The sequence below is a fragment of the Ranitomeya variabilis genome, chromosome 1, assembly GCF_051348905.1.
Source record: "Ranitomeya variabilis isolate aRanVar5 chromosome 1, aRanVar5.hap1, whole genome shotgun sequence".
Taxonomy (NCBI): Eukaryota; Metazoa; Chordata; class Amphibia; order Anura; family Dendrobatidae; genus Ranitomeya; species Ranitomeya variabilis.
In genome coordinates, this window is record NC_135232.1 from 16,813,310 (window position 1) to 16,832,663 (window position 19,354).

At 42.8% G+C, this 19,354-nt stretch overlaps 1 protein-coding gene across 1 annotated transcript in view; it reads left to right on the forward strand.

The window, feature by feature from the left end:
* Positions 1–3,675: 3,675 nt before the first annotated feature.
* Positions 3,676–19,354, forward strand: part of LOC143793497 (uncharacterized) — a 300,046-nt gene continuing 284,367 nt past the window's right edge. The window contains exons 1-3 of the mRNA XM_077280518.1: positions 3,676–3,895; positions 4,212–4,391; positions 8,196–8,319. Coding sequence (XP_077136633.1) covers positions 3,806–3,895; positions 4,212–4,391; positions 8,196–8,319 — 394 coding nt within the window. The 5' untranslated portion in view covers positions 3,676–3,805. The remainder of the gene's footprint in view (positions 3,896–4,211; positions 4,392–8,195; positions 8,320–19,354) is intronic.

Below are 19,354 nucleotides of genomic sequence, written 5' to 3' on the forward strand. Positions count from 1 at the left end.
GTACATGAGGAGAGAGGACCCTGCCCGCGAGGGCTCACAGTCTACAAGGGATGGGTGAGGATACAGTAGGTGAGGGTAGAACTGGTCGTGCAGTGGCTTGGTAGAGCGGTGGTTACTGCAGGGTGTAGGCTTGTCGGAAGAGGTAGGTCTTCAGGTTCTTTTTGAAGGTTTCGATGGTAGGCGAGAGTCTGATATGTTGGGGTAGAGAGTTCCAGAGTAGAGGGGATGCGCAAGAGAAATCTTGTATTCGATTGTGGGAAGAGGAGATAAGAGGGTAATATAGAAGATCTTGTGAGGATCGGAGGTTGCGTGCAGGTAAGTATCAGGAGATGAGGTCACAGATGTATGGAGGAGACAGGTTGTGGATGGCTTTGTACGTCATGGTTAAGGTTTTGAGCTGGAGTCTTTGGCTAATGGGGAGTTAGTGCAGGGATTGATAGAGAGGAGAGGCCGGGGAATAGCGGGGGGACAGGTGGATTAGTCGGGCAGCAGAGTTTAGAATAGATTGGAGGGGTGCGAGAGTGTTAGAGGAGAGGCCACAGAGCAGGAGGTTGCAGTAGTTGAGGCGGGAGATGATGAGGGCATGGACTAGGGTTTTTGCAGATTCTTGGTTGAGGACTGTACAGATCAGGGAAATATTTTTGAGTTGAAGTCGGCAGGAAGTGGAAAGGGCTTGGATATGTGGTTCGAAGGAGGCATCAGTGTCAAGGATTACCCCGAGGCAGCAAGCTTGTGGGACTGGGGAGAGTGGGCAGCCATTTATTGTAATGGATAGGTTCATTGGGGGGGGTCACGTGAGATGGGGAAAGATGATGAATTCTGTTTTGTCCATGTTAAGTTTTAGAAATCTAGCAGAGAAGAAGGATGAAAGAGCGGACAGACATTGAGGGATTCTGGTTAGTAGGGAGGTGATATCTGGTCCAGAGATGTAGATCTGTGTGTCATCAGCATAGAGATGATACTGAAAACCGTGAGATTCTATGAGCTGTCCCAGGCCAAAGGTGTAAATGGAGAAGAGCAGGGGCCCAAGGACTGAACCTTGTGGGACTCCGACAGATAGGGGGCGAGGTGAGGAGGTGGTGTGTGAGTGGGAGACGCTGAATGTCTGGTCAGTTAGGTATGACGAGTTCCAGGATAGGGCCAAGTCTTTGATGCCAAGGGATGAGAGGGTCTGTAATAATAGGGAATGGTCCACTGTGTCAAAGGCAGAGGACAGGCCCAAGAGGAGGAGGACAGAGTAGCTTTAAACATGCCTCAATCACACCTATCCTCAAAAAGCCCTCTCTTGACCCATCCTCGGTATCTAGCTATCGCCCTATATCACTTCTCCCCTATGCCTCAAAACTACTGGAACAACAAGTCCATCTTGAACTGTCCTCCCATCTCTCTTCCTGCTCCTCGACCACTTGCAATCCTCTCAAGATCTCCTTCTCTACTCCCCTCTTATCTCCTCTTCCCACAATCGCATACAAGATTTCTCTCGCGTATCACACCTACTCTGGAACTCTCTACCACAACACATCAGACTCTCACCTACCATCGAAACCTTCAAAAAGAGCCTGAAGACCCACCTCTTCCGACAAGCCTACAACCTGCAGTAACCACCGATCGACCAAACCGCTGCATGACCAGCTCTATCCTCACCTACTGTATCCTCACCCATCCCTTGTAGATTGTGAGCCCTCGCGGGCAGGGTCCTCTCTCCTCCTGTACCAGTTATGACTTGTATTGATTAAGATTATTGTACCTGTTTTTATTATGTATACCCCTCCTCACATGTAAAGCGCCATGAACAAAAAATGGCTCTATAACAATAAATAATAATAATAATTCAGGTGTGAAGCAGAGGGGAGTGGTCTGTGCTCCTGTTGGTCAGATAATTACGAGGGCCAGACGTATATAATGAAGGCAGAGTAAAAAAAAGTCATAATTAACATTGGGGATATTGCAGGGGTCAGTTGAAAAGCTTACCAAGATTTGTGACAGGCTGAGGTAGGAAAGTTCAGTTTGGAAAAGCTGGATGACACGTGTGCAGGGAGAATATACATGGCGAGTAGAGAGCGATGATGTCGGATGGCGGAGTACAATCTATACATCAGGAATGGAATTAATTCTGAGCGTTACACTTCTATGATCACACTCATGTGATACACACTGCAGACATCGCTGAAATCAGCATGAAAATATCAGGGACACTCAGAACTGAGGACAAACCTGTAACACAGTGACTGGAAGTGTAAGAAGTGCGATGTGTTTGGGCAAGATGGACGGAGGTGTTTCATCACCCCCCCCCATTCTCCACACAGCCCCCATTCTCCACACAGCCCCCATTCTCCACACAGCCCCCTCAAGTAACACCAACCCTCCCCATAATCCTCCTCGGAGCCTCACACCGAGTCCTGGTCCCCAGCAGCACACGGCTCCTTCCCAGCAGCCTCAGCACAACACAAGTGCCCGTCATGGTCTTCACAGGGCTGAGGAGGCCCCGTCCCTCCGGTGACATCATTCCTTCAAAATATCACACTTCCAATCTGGATGCAACCTAGTGTCTGCTGGAAGGAAGGAAGGACCTGTGTGACGTCATCAGTGTCACATGACTGCATCATCATCATCACAGGTCCTTTCGCTGTTCTGACCTTCTTAGGCTGCAGTCACACTAGCAGTATTTGGTCAGTATTATAGTATATTATAGTAGCCAAAACCAGGAGTGGGTGATAATACAGAAGTGGAGCAGATGTTTCTATTATACTTTTCCTCTGATTGTTCCACTCCTGGTTTTGGCTACAAATCCTGATGTAAAATACTGCTAGTGTGACGGCAGCCTTATAGTGAGGTGTGGTTCATGAACGATCCGATACAAAGAGCCGCTCCCTGCTGTGAGTGAGCGGAGATTTTTTTTCCTTTCTTGGCTGCAGCTTATCAGACTCAGGTACGTGACCCCTGACTGTGACTGATGTGGGAGGAGGAGAGAGGAGAGAGGAGGATGTGGAGTAACTGCAGGGGAGTACTGAGAGATCATGGCGGGGACTCCTAAACCACGACCCCGCCCCCTGGTCACATGACGGTGACGTCACCACAGGTCCTTCAGCTCTCAGTGCAGCAGCTCCGTCCTGGCTGTGTGCAGCTCGTGTTCTCTGGTGTCAGCCAGCAGCAGATTTCCCGCCATTCCGGTGAGATTACAGGAGGGTTTGGTGGAGTTTTGGTGCTTGTGGTAAATCTGTGAGAGGAGAGTGTGGGGTGAGATCAGAGCTGTTCCTGTGGAGGCTCCTGCTCCCTGTGACTGCGGCTCCTCAGTGTTGGGGATGGGCAGCATTGTATGGGGGATGTGCAGCGTCTGCTCCTCATCTCACGGCCCCGCTGGGGGTGTAGTTACCACGGTGACCGTCCTCTGCTGGGGGTGTAGTTACCATGGTGACCGTCCCCCGCTGGCTGTGTAGTTACCACGGTGACCGTCCTCTGCTGACGGTGTAGTTACCATGGTGACCGTCCCCCGCTGGCTGTGTAGTTACCACGGTGACCGTCCTCTGCTGGAGGTGTAGTTACCACGGTGACCGTCCTCTGCTGGCAGTGTAATTACCACAGTGACCATCCTCCTCCTACGAGGCTGATGATGAGCGGTCAGATCGGCGGAGGAGGCCGCGGTGGAGTTTTGTGGCTTTTCCTCCTGATAAATGTTGATATTTGGCAGAATTTAGTGCTTGTCGTTCTCTCGTCCCCTGTGATTTCCATCTTCTCCTTCATCATGAAGACGCCGGCAGGACGAGATCCCTCCAGCTGATCCAGTGCTCATCCCTCCTCCTCCTGAATGACCCCGAGGATGGACGAGGACAGGGATGAGACCACCAGAAGATTATTCCGCTTGGCCCTGGAGATCGTCTCCCTGCTGAGCGGAGAGGTAACTCCTCTACATTTCTATCAGCTTTATTGTGTTCTGTGACAAGTCCGACATCGGGAGGAGGAAATCCAGAATAGAGAGAAGGATTCTTTCCTGTAAGAGCAGTGATTGTGTGGAGCTCTCTGCCCGGAGGAGTTGTCATGGGGATTCCCTATAAGAGCTGTAGAGGGGCCGGGATGTCTGTCCGGGGGGGAATAATATTCCCGGTTATGGCCCCAGATTACTGGAGACGGTTATTGATCCCGGGATTTCTACTGATTGTCAGATCTGGAGTCGGGAAGGAATCTTCTCCCTAAGTGTCTCTCTCCATACACAGGATTACACAATAGTGAGGAAGACACCGGGGGACGGTGTGACTCCCATCATCCATCTCCAGGAGTCAGGAGGGCGGAGCCCGGGCCCCATCACAGAGCCTCCCCCGCACTCCCTGCTACATGAGAGGAACAAGAAGATCCTGGAGCTCAGCAACAAGATGATTGAGCTGCTGAGCGGAGAGGTGACTGCTGGGACATTATACAGCACTGGAGGATTCTGGGTGATGAGCGGAGAGGTGACTGCTGGGACATTATACAGCACTGGAGGATTCTGGGTGATGAGCAGAGAGATGACTGCTGGGACATTATACAGGACTGGGGGATTCTGGGTGATGAGCGGAGAGGTGACTGCTGGGACATTATACAGGACTGGAGGATTCTGGGTGATGAGCGGAGAGGTGACTGCTGGGACATTATACAGTACTGGAGGATTCTGGGTGATGAGCGGAGAGGAGACTGCTGGGACATTATACAGTACTGGAGGATTCTGGGTGATGAGCGGAGAGGTGACTGCTGGGACATTATACAGCACTGGAGGATTCTGGGTGATGAGCGGAGAGGTGACTGCTGGGACATTATACAGCACTGGAGGATTCTGGGTGATGAGCAGAGAGATGACTGCTGGGACATTATACAGGACTGGGGGATTCTGGGTGATAAGCGGAGAGGTGACTGCTGGGACATTATACAATGGAGGATTCTGGGTGATGAGCGGAGAGGTGACTGCTGGGACATTATACAGGACACTGGAGGATTCTGGGTGATGAGCGGAGAGGTGACTGCTGGGACATTATACAGCACTGGAGGATTCTGGGTGATGAGCGGAGAGGAGACTGCTGGGACATTATACAGCACTGGAGGATTCTGGGTGATGAGCGGAGAGGTGACTGCTGGGACATTATACAGCACTGGAGGATTCTGGGTGATGAGCGGAGAGGTGACTGCTGGGATATTATACAGGACGGCACTGGAGGATTCTGGGTGATGAGCGGAAAGATGACTGCTGGGACATTATACAGCACTGGAGGATTCTGGGTGATGAGCGGAGAGGTGACTGCTGGGACATTATACAGGACTGGAGGATTCTGGGTGATGAGCGGAGAGGTGACTGCTGGGACATTATACAGGACTGGAGGATTCTGGGTTATGAGCGGAGAGGTGACTGCTGGGACATTATACAGCACTGGAGGATTCTGGGTGATGAGCGGAGAGGTGACTGCTGGGACATTATACAGGACGGCACTGGAGGATTCTGGGTGATGAGCGGAGAGGTGACTGCTGGGACATTATACAGCACTTGAGGATTCTGGGTGATGAGCGGAGAGGTGACTGCTGGGACATTATACAGCACTGGAGGATTCTGGGTGATGAGCAGAGAGGTGACTGCTGGGACATTATACAGGACTGGAGGATTCTGGGTGATGAGCGGAGAGGTGACTGCTGGGACATTATACAGTACTGGAGGATTCTGGGTTATGAGCGGAGAGGTGACTGCTGGGACATTATACAGCACTGGAGGATTCTGGGTGATGAGCGGAGAGGTGACTGCTGGGACATTATACAGCACTGGAGGATTCTGGGTGATGAGCGGAGAGGTGACTGCTGGGACATTATACAGGACGGCACTGGAGGATTCTGGGTGATGAGCGGAGAGGTGACTGCTGGGACATTATACAGCACTGGAGGATTCTGGGGGATGAGCGGAGAGGTGACTGCTGGGGCATTATACAGGATGGCACTGGAGGATTCTGGGTGATGAGCAGAGAGGTGACTGCTGGGACATTATACAGGACGGCACTGGAGGATTCTGGGTGATGAGCGGAGAGGTGACTGCTGGGACATTATGCAGGACTGGAGGATTCTGGGGGATGAGCGGAGAGGTGACTGCTGGGACATTATACAGGACGGCACTGGAGGATTCTGGGTGATGAGCGGAGAGGTGACTGCTGGGACATTATACAGCACTGGAGGATTCTGGGGGATGAGCGGAGAGGTGACTGCTGGGACATTATACAGGACGGCACTGGAGGATTCTGGGTGATGAGCGGAGAGGTGACTGCTGGGACATTATACAGCACTGGAGGATTCTGGGTGATGAGCAGAGAGATGACTGCTGGGACATTATACAGGACTGGGGGATTCTGGGTGATGAGCGGAGAGGTGACTGCTGGGACATTATACAGGACTGGAGGATTCTGGGTGATGAGCGGAGAGGTGACTGCTGGGACATTATACAGTACTGGAGGATTCTGGGTGATGAGCGGAGAGGAGACTGCTGGGACATTATACAGCACTGGAGGATTCTGGGTGATGAGCGGAGAGGTGACTGCTGGGACATTATACAGCACTGGAGGATTCTGGGTGATGAGCAGAGAGATGACTGCTGGGACATTATACAGGACTGGGGGATTCTGGGTGATGAGCGGAGAGGTGACTGCTGGGACATTATACAATGGAGGATTCTGGGTGATGAGCGGAGAGGTGACTGCTGGGACATTATACAGGACACTGGAGGATTCTGGGTGATGAGCGGAGAGGTGACTGCTGGGACATTATACAGCACTGGAGGATTCTGGGTGATGAGCGGAGAGGAGACTGCTGGGACATTATACAGCACTGGAGGATTCTGGGTGATGAGCGGAGAGGTGACTGCTGGGACATTATACAGCACTGGAGGATTCTGGGTGATGAGCGGAGAGGTGACTGCTGGGATATTATACAGGACGGCACTGGAGGATTCTGGGTGATGAGCGGAAAGATGACTGCTGGGACATTATACAGCACTGGAGGATTCTGGGTGATGAGCGGAGAGGTGACTGCTGGGACATTATACAGGACTGGAGGATTCTGGGTGATGAGCGGAGAGGTGACTGCTGGGACATTATACAGGACTGGAGGATTCTGGGTTATGAGCGGAGAGGTGACTGCTGGGACATTATACAGCACTGGAGGATTCTGGGTGATGAGCGGAGAGGTGACTGCTGGGACATTATACAGGACGGCACTGGAGGATTCTGGGTGATGAGCGGAGAGGTGACTGCTGGGACATTATACAGCACTTGAGGATTCTGGGTGATGAGCGGAGAGGTGACTGCTGGGACATTATACAGGACTGGAGGATTCTGGGTGATGAGCGGAGAGGTGACTGCTGGGACATTATACAGTACTGGAGGATTCTGGGTTATGAGCGGAGAGGTGACTGCTGGGACATTATACAGCACTGGAGGATTCTGGGTGATGAGCGGAGAGGTGACTGCTGGGACATTATACAGCACTGGAGGATTCTGGGTGATGAGCGGAGAGGTGACTGCTGGGACATTATACAGGACGGCACTGGAGGATTCTGGGTGATGAGCGGAGAGGTGACTGCTGGGACATTATACAGCACTGGAGGATTCTGGGGGATGAGCGGAGAGGTGACTGCTGGGGCATTATACAGGATGGCACTGGAGGATTCTGGGTGATGAGCAGAGAGGTGACTGCTGGGACATTATACAGGACGGCACTGGAGGATTCTGGGTGATGAGCGGAGAGGTGACTGCTGGGACATTATGCAGGACTGGAGGATTCTGGGGGATGAGCGGAGAGGTGACTGCTGGGACATTATACAGGACGGCACTGGAGGATTCTGGGTGATGAGCGGAGAGGTGACTGCTGGGACATTATACAGCACTGGAGGATTCTGGGGGATGAGCGGAGAGGTGACTGCTGGGACATTATACAGGACGGCACTGGAGGATTCTGGGTGATGAGCGGAGAGGTGACTGCTGGGACATTATACAGCACTGGAGGATTCTGGGGGATGAGCGGAGAGGTGACTGCTGGGACATTATACTGCACTGGAGGATTCTGGGGGATGAGCGGAGAGGTGACTGCTGGGACATTATACAGCACTGGAGGATTCTGGGGGATGAGCGGAGAGGTGACTGCTGGGACATTATACAGCACTGGAGGATTCTGGGTGATGACGGTGTGGTTGTTGTCAGGTTCCTATAAGGTGTCAGGACGTCGGTGTCTATCTCTCCATGGAGGAGTGGGAGTATCTAGAAGGACACCAGGATCGGTACCAGGACGTGATGATGGAGGAGCTCCGGCCTCTTACACCACGAGGTGAGAAGCGAGGCTCCTTGTTGGCTCCGGTGGATGTGATGACGTCTCTCCGGCGTCGTCCTATAATAGATGAGTTTTCTCCAGACTTGCTCTGGTTTTCTCTACATTTTCTCCGTCTGACAACAGCTTTCATTTCCCTGATTATTTTCTTCTGATCTGTGAGTCGCGGTTTCTCCGCTGTCGTCTTCATCAGTCTTGAGTCTTCGTCCTCGGCGGCTTCTTTCAGAATCTTTCTCCTTCCTTAGGCTACGTTCACATTTGCGTTGTGCGCCGCTGCGTCGGCGACGCAACGCACAACGCAAACAAAAATGCAACAAAACGCACGCTAAAACGCTGCGTTTTGCGACGCATGCGTCCTTTTTCGCCGAAAGTTGGACGCAAAAAAAATGCAACTTGCTGCGTTCTCTGCGCCCAACGCTTGCGGCCAAAAAAACACATGCGTCGCAAAACGCAGCACAGCGCATGTCCATGCGCCCCCATGTTAAATATAGGGGCGCATGACGCATGCGGCGACGCTGCGGCGCCGAACGCTAATGTGAACGTAGACTAAGAGCATCGGTCACATTTTGTCTGCAGATGTCCCATCCTTCTGTCCGTTCTCTCCTGTGAGTTCTTTCTGTCCCTAAGTCTGTCGTGGATTGTTACTCAGCAGAGTCGGGGTTAATTTACTGATCATTCTCCCTCTAATCTGCTGTCGCTCGTCCGTCCCTCAGAATCGGTGCAGGCTCAATGTTGTCATCAGTCGTGGTCGGAGTCCGGCTCCTCCCTCTTGGCTGACACTTGTCACCTTCCTTGGTCTTCTCCTTCATTCTTTCTCTCTTCTTCTTTGTGACAAATCACTTTCTCCGTTCTGTGCACAAAGTCCTGGATAAATATCGGCACCGGACCGTCCCTCAGACCTGGAAACACGAGTTGCTGTCCAGACATAAAGATGGGACGTGGTGGAGCCGATCACCCGTCAGTCTGACATGGAGGCTTTCCAGCCGTTCTCCGGCCTCCGCGTCTATTCCCCACTCGCTCTGCAGGTGTAGAAACCAGAACTCTCCGTACTAGAGGAGAAGGTCGGATCACGGCGCACTGCTCCCTATAGGGGGTAATTCACAGCACTGGGTGCAATGCCCTATGGGAAATAAGATATAAAAATGTCCTCTTCCCAGATGCAGAGAATGGGGTCTCTAGCGCCACCTATAGGACGCAGCAATCCTAGGAGTCAATATCAATGTTTCAACCTCATCCTGATGGGGCAAATTTCCATTTTTGTTTTTTTTTTCCCTCCCCGCCTTCCATAATCCAGAACATCTTTATTTTCCGTCCTCAAATGTTTGATGTCTTGTGATTTTTATTTGCAGGATGAATTGTGCTTTCTGCCGTTCTGCCATATTTTTATATTATATTAGCCTCGTATAGTGGTTTTGTTCTGTATTATTTGGGCATAATATTGGGATTTTTTGAGCACTGTATACTGGTATTAATTGGATGGGAATTTTGTTGCATATTTGGGCACTGAATGTTGATAATTGTTTGTCATCAGTTGAACACTATATTTGACTGGGATTTTTTTGATGCTTAGTATTTGAGCACTATACAGTGAGGGAAATAAGTATTTGATCCCTTGCTGATTTTGTACATTTGCCCACTGAAAAGACATGAACAGTCTATAGTTTTAAGGGAAGGTTAATTTTAACATTGAGAGATAGAATATAAAAAATAAAATCCAGAAAATCACATTGTATCAATTATATAAATTTATTTGCATTTTGCAGTGAGAAATAAGTATTTGATCCCCTACCAACCATTAAGTAGTTCTGTCTCCTACAGACCAGTTAGACGCTCCTAATCAACTCGTTACTTGCATTACAGACAGCTGTCTTACATAGTCACCTTTATAAAAGACTCCTGTCCACAGACTCAATTACTCAGTCAGACTCTGACCTCTACAACATGGGTAAGACCAAAGAGCTTTATAAGGATGTGAGGACAAGATCATAGACCTGCACAAAGCTGAAATGGGCTGCAAAACCATAAGTAAGACGCTGGGTGAGAAGGAGACAACTGTTGGTGCAATAGTAAGAAAATGGAAGAAATGCTAAGTGATTGTCAATCAACATCGATCTGGGGCACCATACAAAATCTCACCTCGTGGGGTATCCTTAATCATGAGGAAGGTGAGAGATCAGCCTAAAACAACACGGGGGGAGCTTGTTATTGATCTTAAGGCAGCTGGGACCACAGTCACCAAGAAAACCATTGTTAACACATTACTGTTATGATCTGGTAACCTTGGAGCCGCATGAAAGACTTCCTCAGGAGAGGTGGTACCTATACTGACCGCAAACCCTAAACTAACACCGCAACTAGAAGTAGCCGTGGGGTGTACCTAACGAGTCCTAGACACCTCGACACAGCCGGAGAACTAAATACCCCTATAGATAGAAATGGGAATTCTATCTTGCCTCAGAGCCGTACCCCAAAGGATAGACAGCCCCCCACAAATATTGACTGTGAGTACAAGAGGAAGACACACGCAGGCAGAAAAACAGGATTTAGCAAAAGAGGCACTTCTAGCTAAATAGTAAAGGATAGGACAGAATTCTAAGCGGTCAGTATTAAAATCCTAAAAATATCCACAGCAGAAAATACAAATATTCCACATCTAACTAAAGACATAGAAAGTATATCTGCATCTCCTGAGAATCCAGCAGACAGAAAAATCCAAACAAAGTCTAAGCTGGACATAAAACACAATAAATTGCACTGAATTGCAAAGCACACTGCATGTGTGCACAGAGACAAAAAAACAGACACTTATCTGAATTGGCAGCATGGCACGAGGAGCCAGAGAGAGATGCAATCCCTCCAAGTACAATGGACAACTGGCACTGACTCATGGAGCCTGCACACCTAAATACCTAATAGAGCTGCAATCAGCAGAAACACCTGCCCGGATTACAATCCCAAAGCAACTGCACTACCACCAACAACCACCGGAGGGAGCCCAAGAGCAGAATTCACAACGCATTACGCCGTAAAGTTTTTAAATCCTGCAGTGCCGCAAGGTCCCCCTGCTCAAGAAGGCACATGTGCAGGCCCGTCTGAAGATTACCAATGAACACCTGGATGATTGTGTGTGATTGGGAGAAGGTGCTGTGGTCAAATGAGACAAAAATTAAGCTCTTTGGCATTAACTCAACTCGCCGTGTTTGGAGGAAGAGAAATGCTGCCTATGACCCAAAGACCACCATCCCCACTGTCAAGCATGGAGGTGAGTAGTAGAGCATAGGGACCTTTCGTCAAACTCAATTTGACAGGTGGACATGCCCCTATCAAAGTGTGTAACCCCACCCCTCCCTGTCTGCTGACAGCAGCTGTGTGCCTGCTCCCCATCCCTTTTTGATATAGTTTAATTTGTTAATACAGTGAATATTATCCCAGTAATTGTTTTTATATTAGATTTATGTGCTGTATTAAAGTTTACTCTTATTTGATAAACCGATGATAGGGAGAATGAGCCTGTGTTTCTGCTATCACAGTGTTTAATATTGTTAATACAGTGTTTATTATCCCAGTAATTGTTTTAGATTAGATTAATGTGCTGTATTAAAGTTTACTCTTATTTGATAAGGAACTTATCACAGTGTTTAATATTGTTAATACAGTGTTTATTATCCCCGTAATTGTTTTTATATTAGATGTTTATATGTAATGTTTATATGTAATTTTGAGAATAAGGAGCATTGTGTCTTAGAATAGCTCACTCGTCTAATGCTTCCTACATAAACACAATGTAAGCATTTTACACAAGATTCACATGACATGTCAGCACGGATGCTCTTCCTTTCTGAGAACACAGACAGCTGTTCAAAACACAGAAAGCTTTATCAGAGATTTAGAGACTGTATAATTATCGGACTTCAGTATCGCTGTAAGCTGCAGACTGACCATTTGATAATAAATTGTTATCAAAGTGACAGCAAAGCATATTAAATAGATAACACACCAAAATCATAGTGTATCAAAGTGTATTATTTTATTTATAGTCCCAATAATATTTATTCTCTTTTATTGACATTTTCACAAACCTACAGTCCCAATAATATTTATTTGACCAGCAGATAATTATTTAAAACCGCATAAAGCGTGTTAAATAGACATCATACGGATACCGTAGTGAATCAAAATGTATTAAATTGATTACTGATACGATTCCAACAAATTGATAATAAATTGTTATCAAAGTGACAGCAAAGCATATTAAATAGATAACACACCAAAATCATAGTGTATCAAAGTGTATTATTTTATTTATAGTCCCAATAATATTTATTCTCTTTTATTGACATTTTCACAAACCTACAGTCCCAATAATATTTATTTGACCAGCAGATAATTAATTAAAATCGCATAAAGCGTGTTAAATAGACATCATACGGATACCGTAGTGAATCAAAATGTATTAAATTGATTACTGATACGATTCCAACAAATTGATAAATGACTGTCCAATTAACTAATTTATTATCAATTTGTTGGAATCGTATCAGTAATCAATTTAATACATTTTGATTCACTACGGTATCCGTATGATGTCTATTTAACACGCTTTATGCGATTTTAATTAATTATCTGCTGGTCAAATAAATATTATTGGGACTATAGGTGTATAAAAATGTAAATAAAAGAGAATAAATATTATTGGGACTATAAATAAATGGTCCTATGTAATAATAGGTGTAATAATACACTTTGATACACTATGATTTTGGTGTGATATCTATTTAATATGCTTTGGTGTCACTTTGATAACAATTTATTACATAAAATGAGAATCACAGTATGAAATAATGATGCATAAACACAGAATATACATAATATGCCAACAAACTCGCACAGATCAAGCTAAATCTTTCTGTGATACGTATGAAAAACTGATAAATGACTGTCCAATTAACTAATTTATTATCAGTTTTTTCATACGTATCACAGAAAGATTTTAGTTTGATCTGATTTAAAATCATATAGTTCAGCGATAATGTCAGGTGTTGGACAGTCATTTATCAGTTTTTCATACGTATCACAGAAAGATTTAGCTTGATCTGTGCGAGTTTGTTGGCATATTATGTATATTCTGTGTTTATGCTCCATTATTTCATACTGTGATTCTCATTTTATGAGCTTTATAACACATCAGACTGATTTACGGACATATTATGTATAATTATTTTAGAATGAACCAGGCCCAGAGACGTCCCCAACCTGTACAGATAATGTTCAGTGTTAGTGTGATACAGAATTGTGTTATTATTCCAGGCTGTAACATTTCTATTCCCACAATTTCAACGATCTCTTGATTTTTATCAGAGTCGGTATTCACATATAATAATAATAATAATAATAATAATAATAATAATAATAATAATAATAATAATAACCAGCGGTGATATTATGTATATCATGTGTTTTGACAGGTATAAAACGATTGTTTTATACATGCCTGGTATATGAATATAAAAAGTAAAAATCATCACATGTACAATTAATATACATCATTACACTTCTTACAAAATAGATAATATACAGTATATAGTTCAGTGATAATTGTTACAGTATTTTATTTTCCCGGTGTTACTTTTGTTCATTTATTACCGGATTCTTCTGCAGCTGTGTTTCTCACCTTTCTGTATAAATAGTGCAATAATTCACACCCACGGCCAGTTTTCCGTTAAAAATATGAATATTATTGAATATAATGTTTTACTTATGTTACAGTTTTTTAAGGGGACCATGCAAAGCGCCGTCAGCTAACCACAATCACCCCGGCTAACAGATAAAATAGATAGCCACAAGCACAGAGACATCCCCACCCCAGTACAGATAATGTGCATGGTATAATTCTCATTTTCATATTATTTGTACACACTCTAACGGACATATTATGTATAGCCGGTGTTTTGACAAGTATGAAGCGGTGTGTTTTTTTTTTTTTTTTTTTAATTGTCCAGTGCCAGCATAATTTTTCAGCGTGTCCAGGGGTTGTGTTTAACTATCCTTTTAGAGTGTCTAGTAGTTTTATATTCTTTGTCTGTTATATTTCTACACAAAGCTTCAAAACTATTTTGTAATTTATAATGTATCACAGTAGTTTCATATGAAGTTACATCTTAGGCTCTGTTCAGACTATTGTAATATCTGTAGCTTAAAATACAGCCAAATAGCTACTTTCAAATCCGGGCATACACCATTAATTTTAATGGGGTCTAAGGGGATTCTATCAAGCTTTTCCACATAATAGTTATGGAAAGAATAATGCTACAGAATTGGCCGCTCCAGTTATAAAACAAAAATGCTGAAAATTATCCTTGATGATAATGTGAAAAAGGCTTATGCAGCGGGTTTATGGATCTCTACAATAAACACCATGTGTAGAAATTTGGTTCTAGAACTTGTTGGATTAGTGAATATAATAACGTTTGGCATATTTTATAACATACAGCTAATGATTCTTGCTTTTAACTTGTATGTAACTGGTTAATGTTACTAATACCCTCTAACATGGGGTCATGGTTCTGCATTTTCTGAAGAGTTGAGCTTCATCTCCATCTTTCTTTAATTCTACATTATTTTATCACATATTAATTTCACAGTTGTCTGTGCGGGCTATTTGCACACAGCCTTCTTGAATTCAATGTTTTGTAGATTTTTCTGTCATGGAAAAAAAAAAAAACCGTGTACAAAGTTAAAACATAATTAAAATAAAGAATAATGACCTAGCTGGTTGTTTGGGTGATATTGTAAAATCATTTATTGTTTCTACTACTTGGCAATTGTTACACTCAGTTATTTTTATTTATTTATTTAAATTTTTTCCTTGGGTTTTGTTAGTCATTACAATTATTTTTGCTCCCAAGATAGGGTTTTAGAGTCACCAAGTAACATAAATGTGCAGACTCCTGAATATTACAATTACAAAACATTCAAAGTTTGTTTCTCCACTTTTTGCAGATAATAAATCTTAATTTCTTTATAATTTTGACTTTTAGTTATAGTTTGTTTCAGCTCTTTGTCGTTCTATGTATACCGTAAATTTTGCTTGCTTTCAGTGAATAATATAAGACAAATTATTTTTATTCAAAGAAGTCTAACTTATGTATACTTTTAAAGCTTTGTTACATTTCTATCCAGTCTAAACCATGCTGTGTAACATAAATACATGTGGTCTTGTAGTATGGTTTTTGGTTTATCTGAACTGCCGCAAACAAAACATATAAGGTAGTACGGCACAAGATGTGAGCGTACCCGCAGCTCACTGAGCATTACCGCTGCACTCACTTCTCTCTGCTGCTTCTGAAAGTACACTATTCTCACCCATGGAGAGTTTTCCTTTAAAAATATGAATATTATTGAATATAATGTTTTACATATGTTACAGTATTTTATTTTCCATGCAAAAATCCATCTTTGTGCTGATGGAGGCATCAACATTTTGCCATTATAAGTTTATGGTTCTGTGTGTTTGTTGTGTGTGTTGCATGTGTTGTGTGTGTTGTGTGTGTTCTGTATGTTGTGTGTGTTGCCTGTGTTGTGTGTGTTCTGTATGTTGTGTGTGTATGTTTGTTGTGTGTGTTGCCTATGTTGTGTGTGTATGTTTGTTGTGTGTGTTGTATGTGTTGTGTGTGTTCTGTATGTTATGTGTGTTTGTTGTGCATGTGTTCTGTATGTTGTGTGTGTATGTTTGTTGTGTGTGTTGCATGTGTTGTGTGTGTTCTGTATGTTATGTGTGTTTGTTGTGCATGTGTTCTGTGTGTTGTGTGTGACTGCCTCCATCTCCGTTCTGCAATTCTCCTCTCTCTTTACAGAACCATAAACTTATAATGGCAAAATGTTGATGCCTCCATCAGCACAAAGATGGATTTTTGCATGGAAAATAAAATACTGTAACATATGTAAAACATTATATTCAATAATATTCATATTTTTAAAGGAAAACTCTCCATGGGTGAGAATAGTGTACATTCAGAAGCTGCAAAGAGAAGTGGCCATGAGTGCCGCGGTAATGCTCAGTGAGCTGCGGGTACGCTCACATCTTGTGCCGTACTACCTTATATGTTTTGTTTGCGGCAGTTCAGAGAAACCAAAAACCATACTACAAGACCACATGTATTTATGTTACACAGCATGGTGTAGACTGGATAGAAATGTAACAAAGCTTTAAAAGTATACATAAGTTAGATGTCTTTGAATAAAAATAATTTGTCTTATATTATTCACTGAAAGGAAGCAAAATTTACGGTATACATAGAACGACAAAGAGCTGAAACAAACTATAACTAAAAGTCAAATTATAAAGAAATTAAGATTTATTATCTGCAAAAAGTGGAGAAACAAACTTTGAATGTTTTGTAATTGTAATATTCAGGAGTCTGCACATTTATGTTACTTGGTGACTCTAAAACCCTATCTTGGGAGCAAAAATAATTGTAATGACTAACAAAATCCAAGGAAAAAAATAAATAAATAAATAAATAAAAATAACTGAGTGTAACAATTGCCAAGTAGTAGAAACAATAAATGATTTTACAATATCACCCAAACAACCAGCTAGGTCATTATTCTTTATTTTAATTATGTTTTAACTTTGTACACGTTTTTTTTTTTTGTTTTTTTTTTCATGATAGAAAAATCTACAAAACATTGAATTCAAGAAGGCTGTGTGCAAATAGCCCGCACAGACAGCTGTGAAATTAATATGTGATAAAATAATGTAGAATTAAAGAAAGATGGAGATGAAGCCCAACTCTTCAGAAAATGCAGAACCATGACCCCATGTTAGAGGGTATTAGTAACATTAACCAGTTACATACAAGTTAAAAGCAAGAATCATTAGCTGTAATGTTATAAAATATGCCAAACGTTATTATATTCACTAATCCAACAAGTTCTAGAACCAAATTTCTACACATGGTGTTTATTGTAGAGATCCATAAACCCGCTGCATAAGCCTTTTTCACATTATCATCAAGGATAATTTTCAGCATTTTTGTTTTATAACTGGAGCGGCCAATTCTGTAGCATTATTCTTTCCATAACTATTATGTGGAAAAGCTTGATAGAATCCCCTTAGACCCCATTAAAATTAATGGTGTATGCCCGGATTTGAAAGTAGCTATTTGGCTCTATTTTAAGCTACAGATATTACAATAGTCTGAACAGAGCCTAAGATGTAACTTCATATGAAACTACTGTGATACATTATAAATTACAAAATAGTTTTGAAGCTTTGTGTAGAAATATAACAGACAAAGAATATAAAACTACTAGACACTCTAAAAGGATAGTTAAACACAACCCCTGGACACGCTGAAAAATTATGCTGGCACTGGACAATTAAAAAAAAAAAAAAAAAAAAACCACACCGCTTCATACTTGTCAAAACACCGGCTATACATAATATGTCCGTTAGAGTGTGTACAAATAATATGAAAATGAGAATTATACCATGCACATTATCTGTACTGGGTGGGGATGTCTCTGTGCTTGTGGCTATCTATTTTATCTGTTAGCCGGGGTGATTGTGGTTAGCTGACGGCGCTTTGCATGGTCCCCTTAAAAAACTGTAACATAAGTAAAACATTATATTCAATAATATTCATATTTTTAACGGAAAACTGGCCGTGGGTGTGAATTATTGCACTATTTATACAGAAAGGTGAGAAACACAGCTGCAGAAGAATCCGGTAATAAATGAACAAAAGTAACACCGGGAAAATAAAATACTGTAACAATTATCACTGAACTATATACTGTATATTATCTATTTTGTAAGAAGTGTAATGATGTATATTAATTGTACATGTGATGCTTTTTACTTTTTATATTCATATACCAGGCATGTATAAAACAATCGTTTTATACCTGTCAAAACACATGATATACATAATATCACCGCTGGTTATTATTATTATTATTATTATTATTATTATTATATGTGAATACCGACTCTGATAAAAATCAAGAGATCGTTGAAATTGTGGGAATAGAAATGTTACAGCCTGGAATAATAACACAATTCTGTATCACACTAACACTGAACATTATCTGTACAGGTTGGGGACGTCTCTGGGCCTGGTTCATTCTAAAATAATTATACATAATATGTCCGTAAATCAGTCTGATGTGTTATAAAGCTCATAAAATGAGAATCACAGTATGAAATAATGAAGCATAAACACAGAATATACATAATATGCCAACAAACTCGCACAGATCAAGCTAAATCTTTCTGTGATACGTATGAAAAACTGATAAATGACTGTCCAACACCTGACATTATCGCTGAACTATATGATTTTAAATCAGATCAAACTAAAATCTTTCTGTGATACGTATGAAAAAACTGATAAATGACTGTCCAATTAACTAATTTATTATCAATTTGTTGGAATCGTATCAGTAATCAATTTAATACATTTTGATTCACTACGGTATCCGTATGATGTCTATTTAACACGCTTTATGCGATTTTAATTAATTATCTGCTGGTCAAATAAATATTATTGGGACTGTAGGTTTGTGAAAATGTCAATAAAAGAGGATAAATATTATTGGGACTATAAATAAAATAATACACTTTGATACACTATGATTTTGGTGTGTTATCTATTTAATATGCTTTGCTGTCACTTTGATAACAATTTATTATCAAATGGTCAGTCTGCAGCTTACAGCGATACTGAAGTCCGATAATTATACAGTCTCTAAATGTCTGATAAAGCTTTCTGTGTTTTGAACAGCTGTCTGTGTTCTCAGAAAGGAAGAGCATCCGTGCTGACATGTCATGTGAATCTTGTGTAAAATGCTTACATTGTGTTTATGTAGGAAGCATTAGACGAGTGAGCTATTCTAAGACACAATGCTCCTTATTCTCAAAATTACATATAAACATTACATATAAACATCTAATATAAAAACAATTACGGGGATAATAAACACTGTATTAACAATATTAAACACTGTGATAAGTTCCTTATCAAATAAGAGT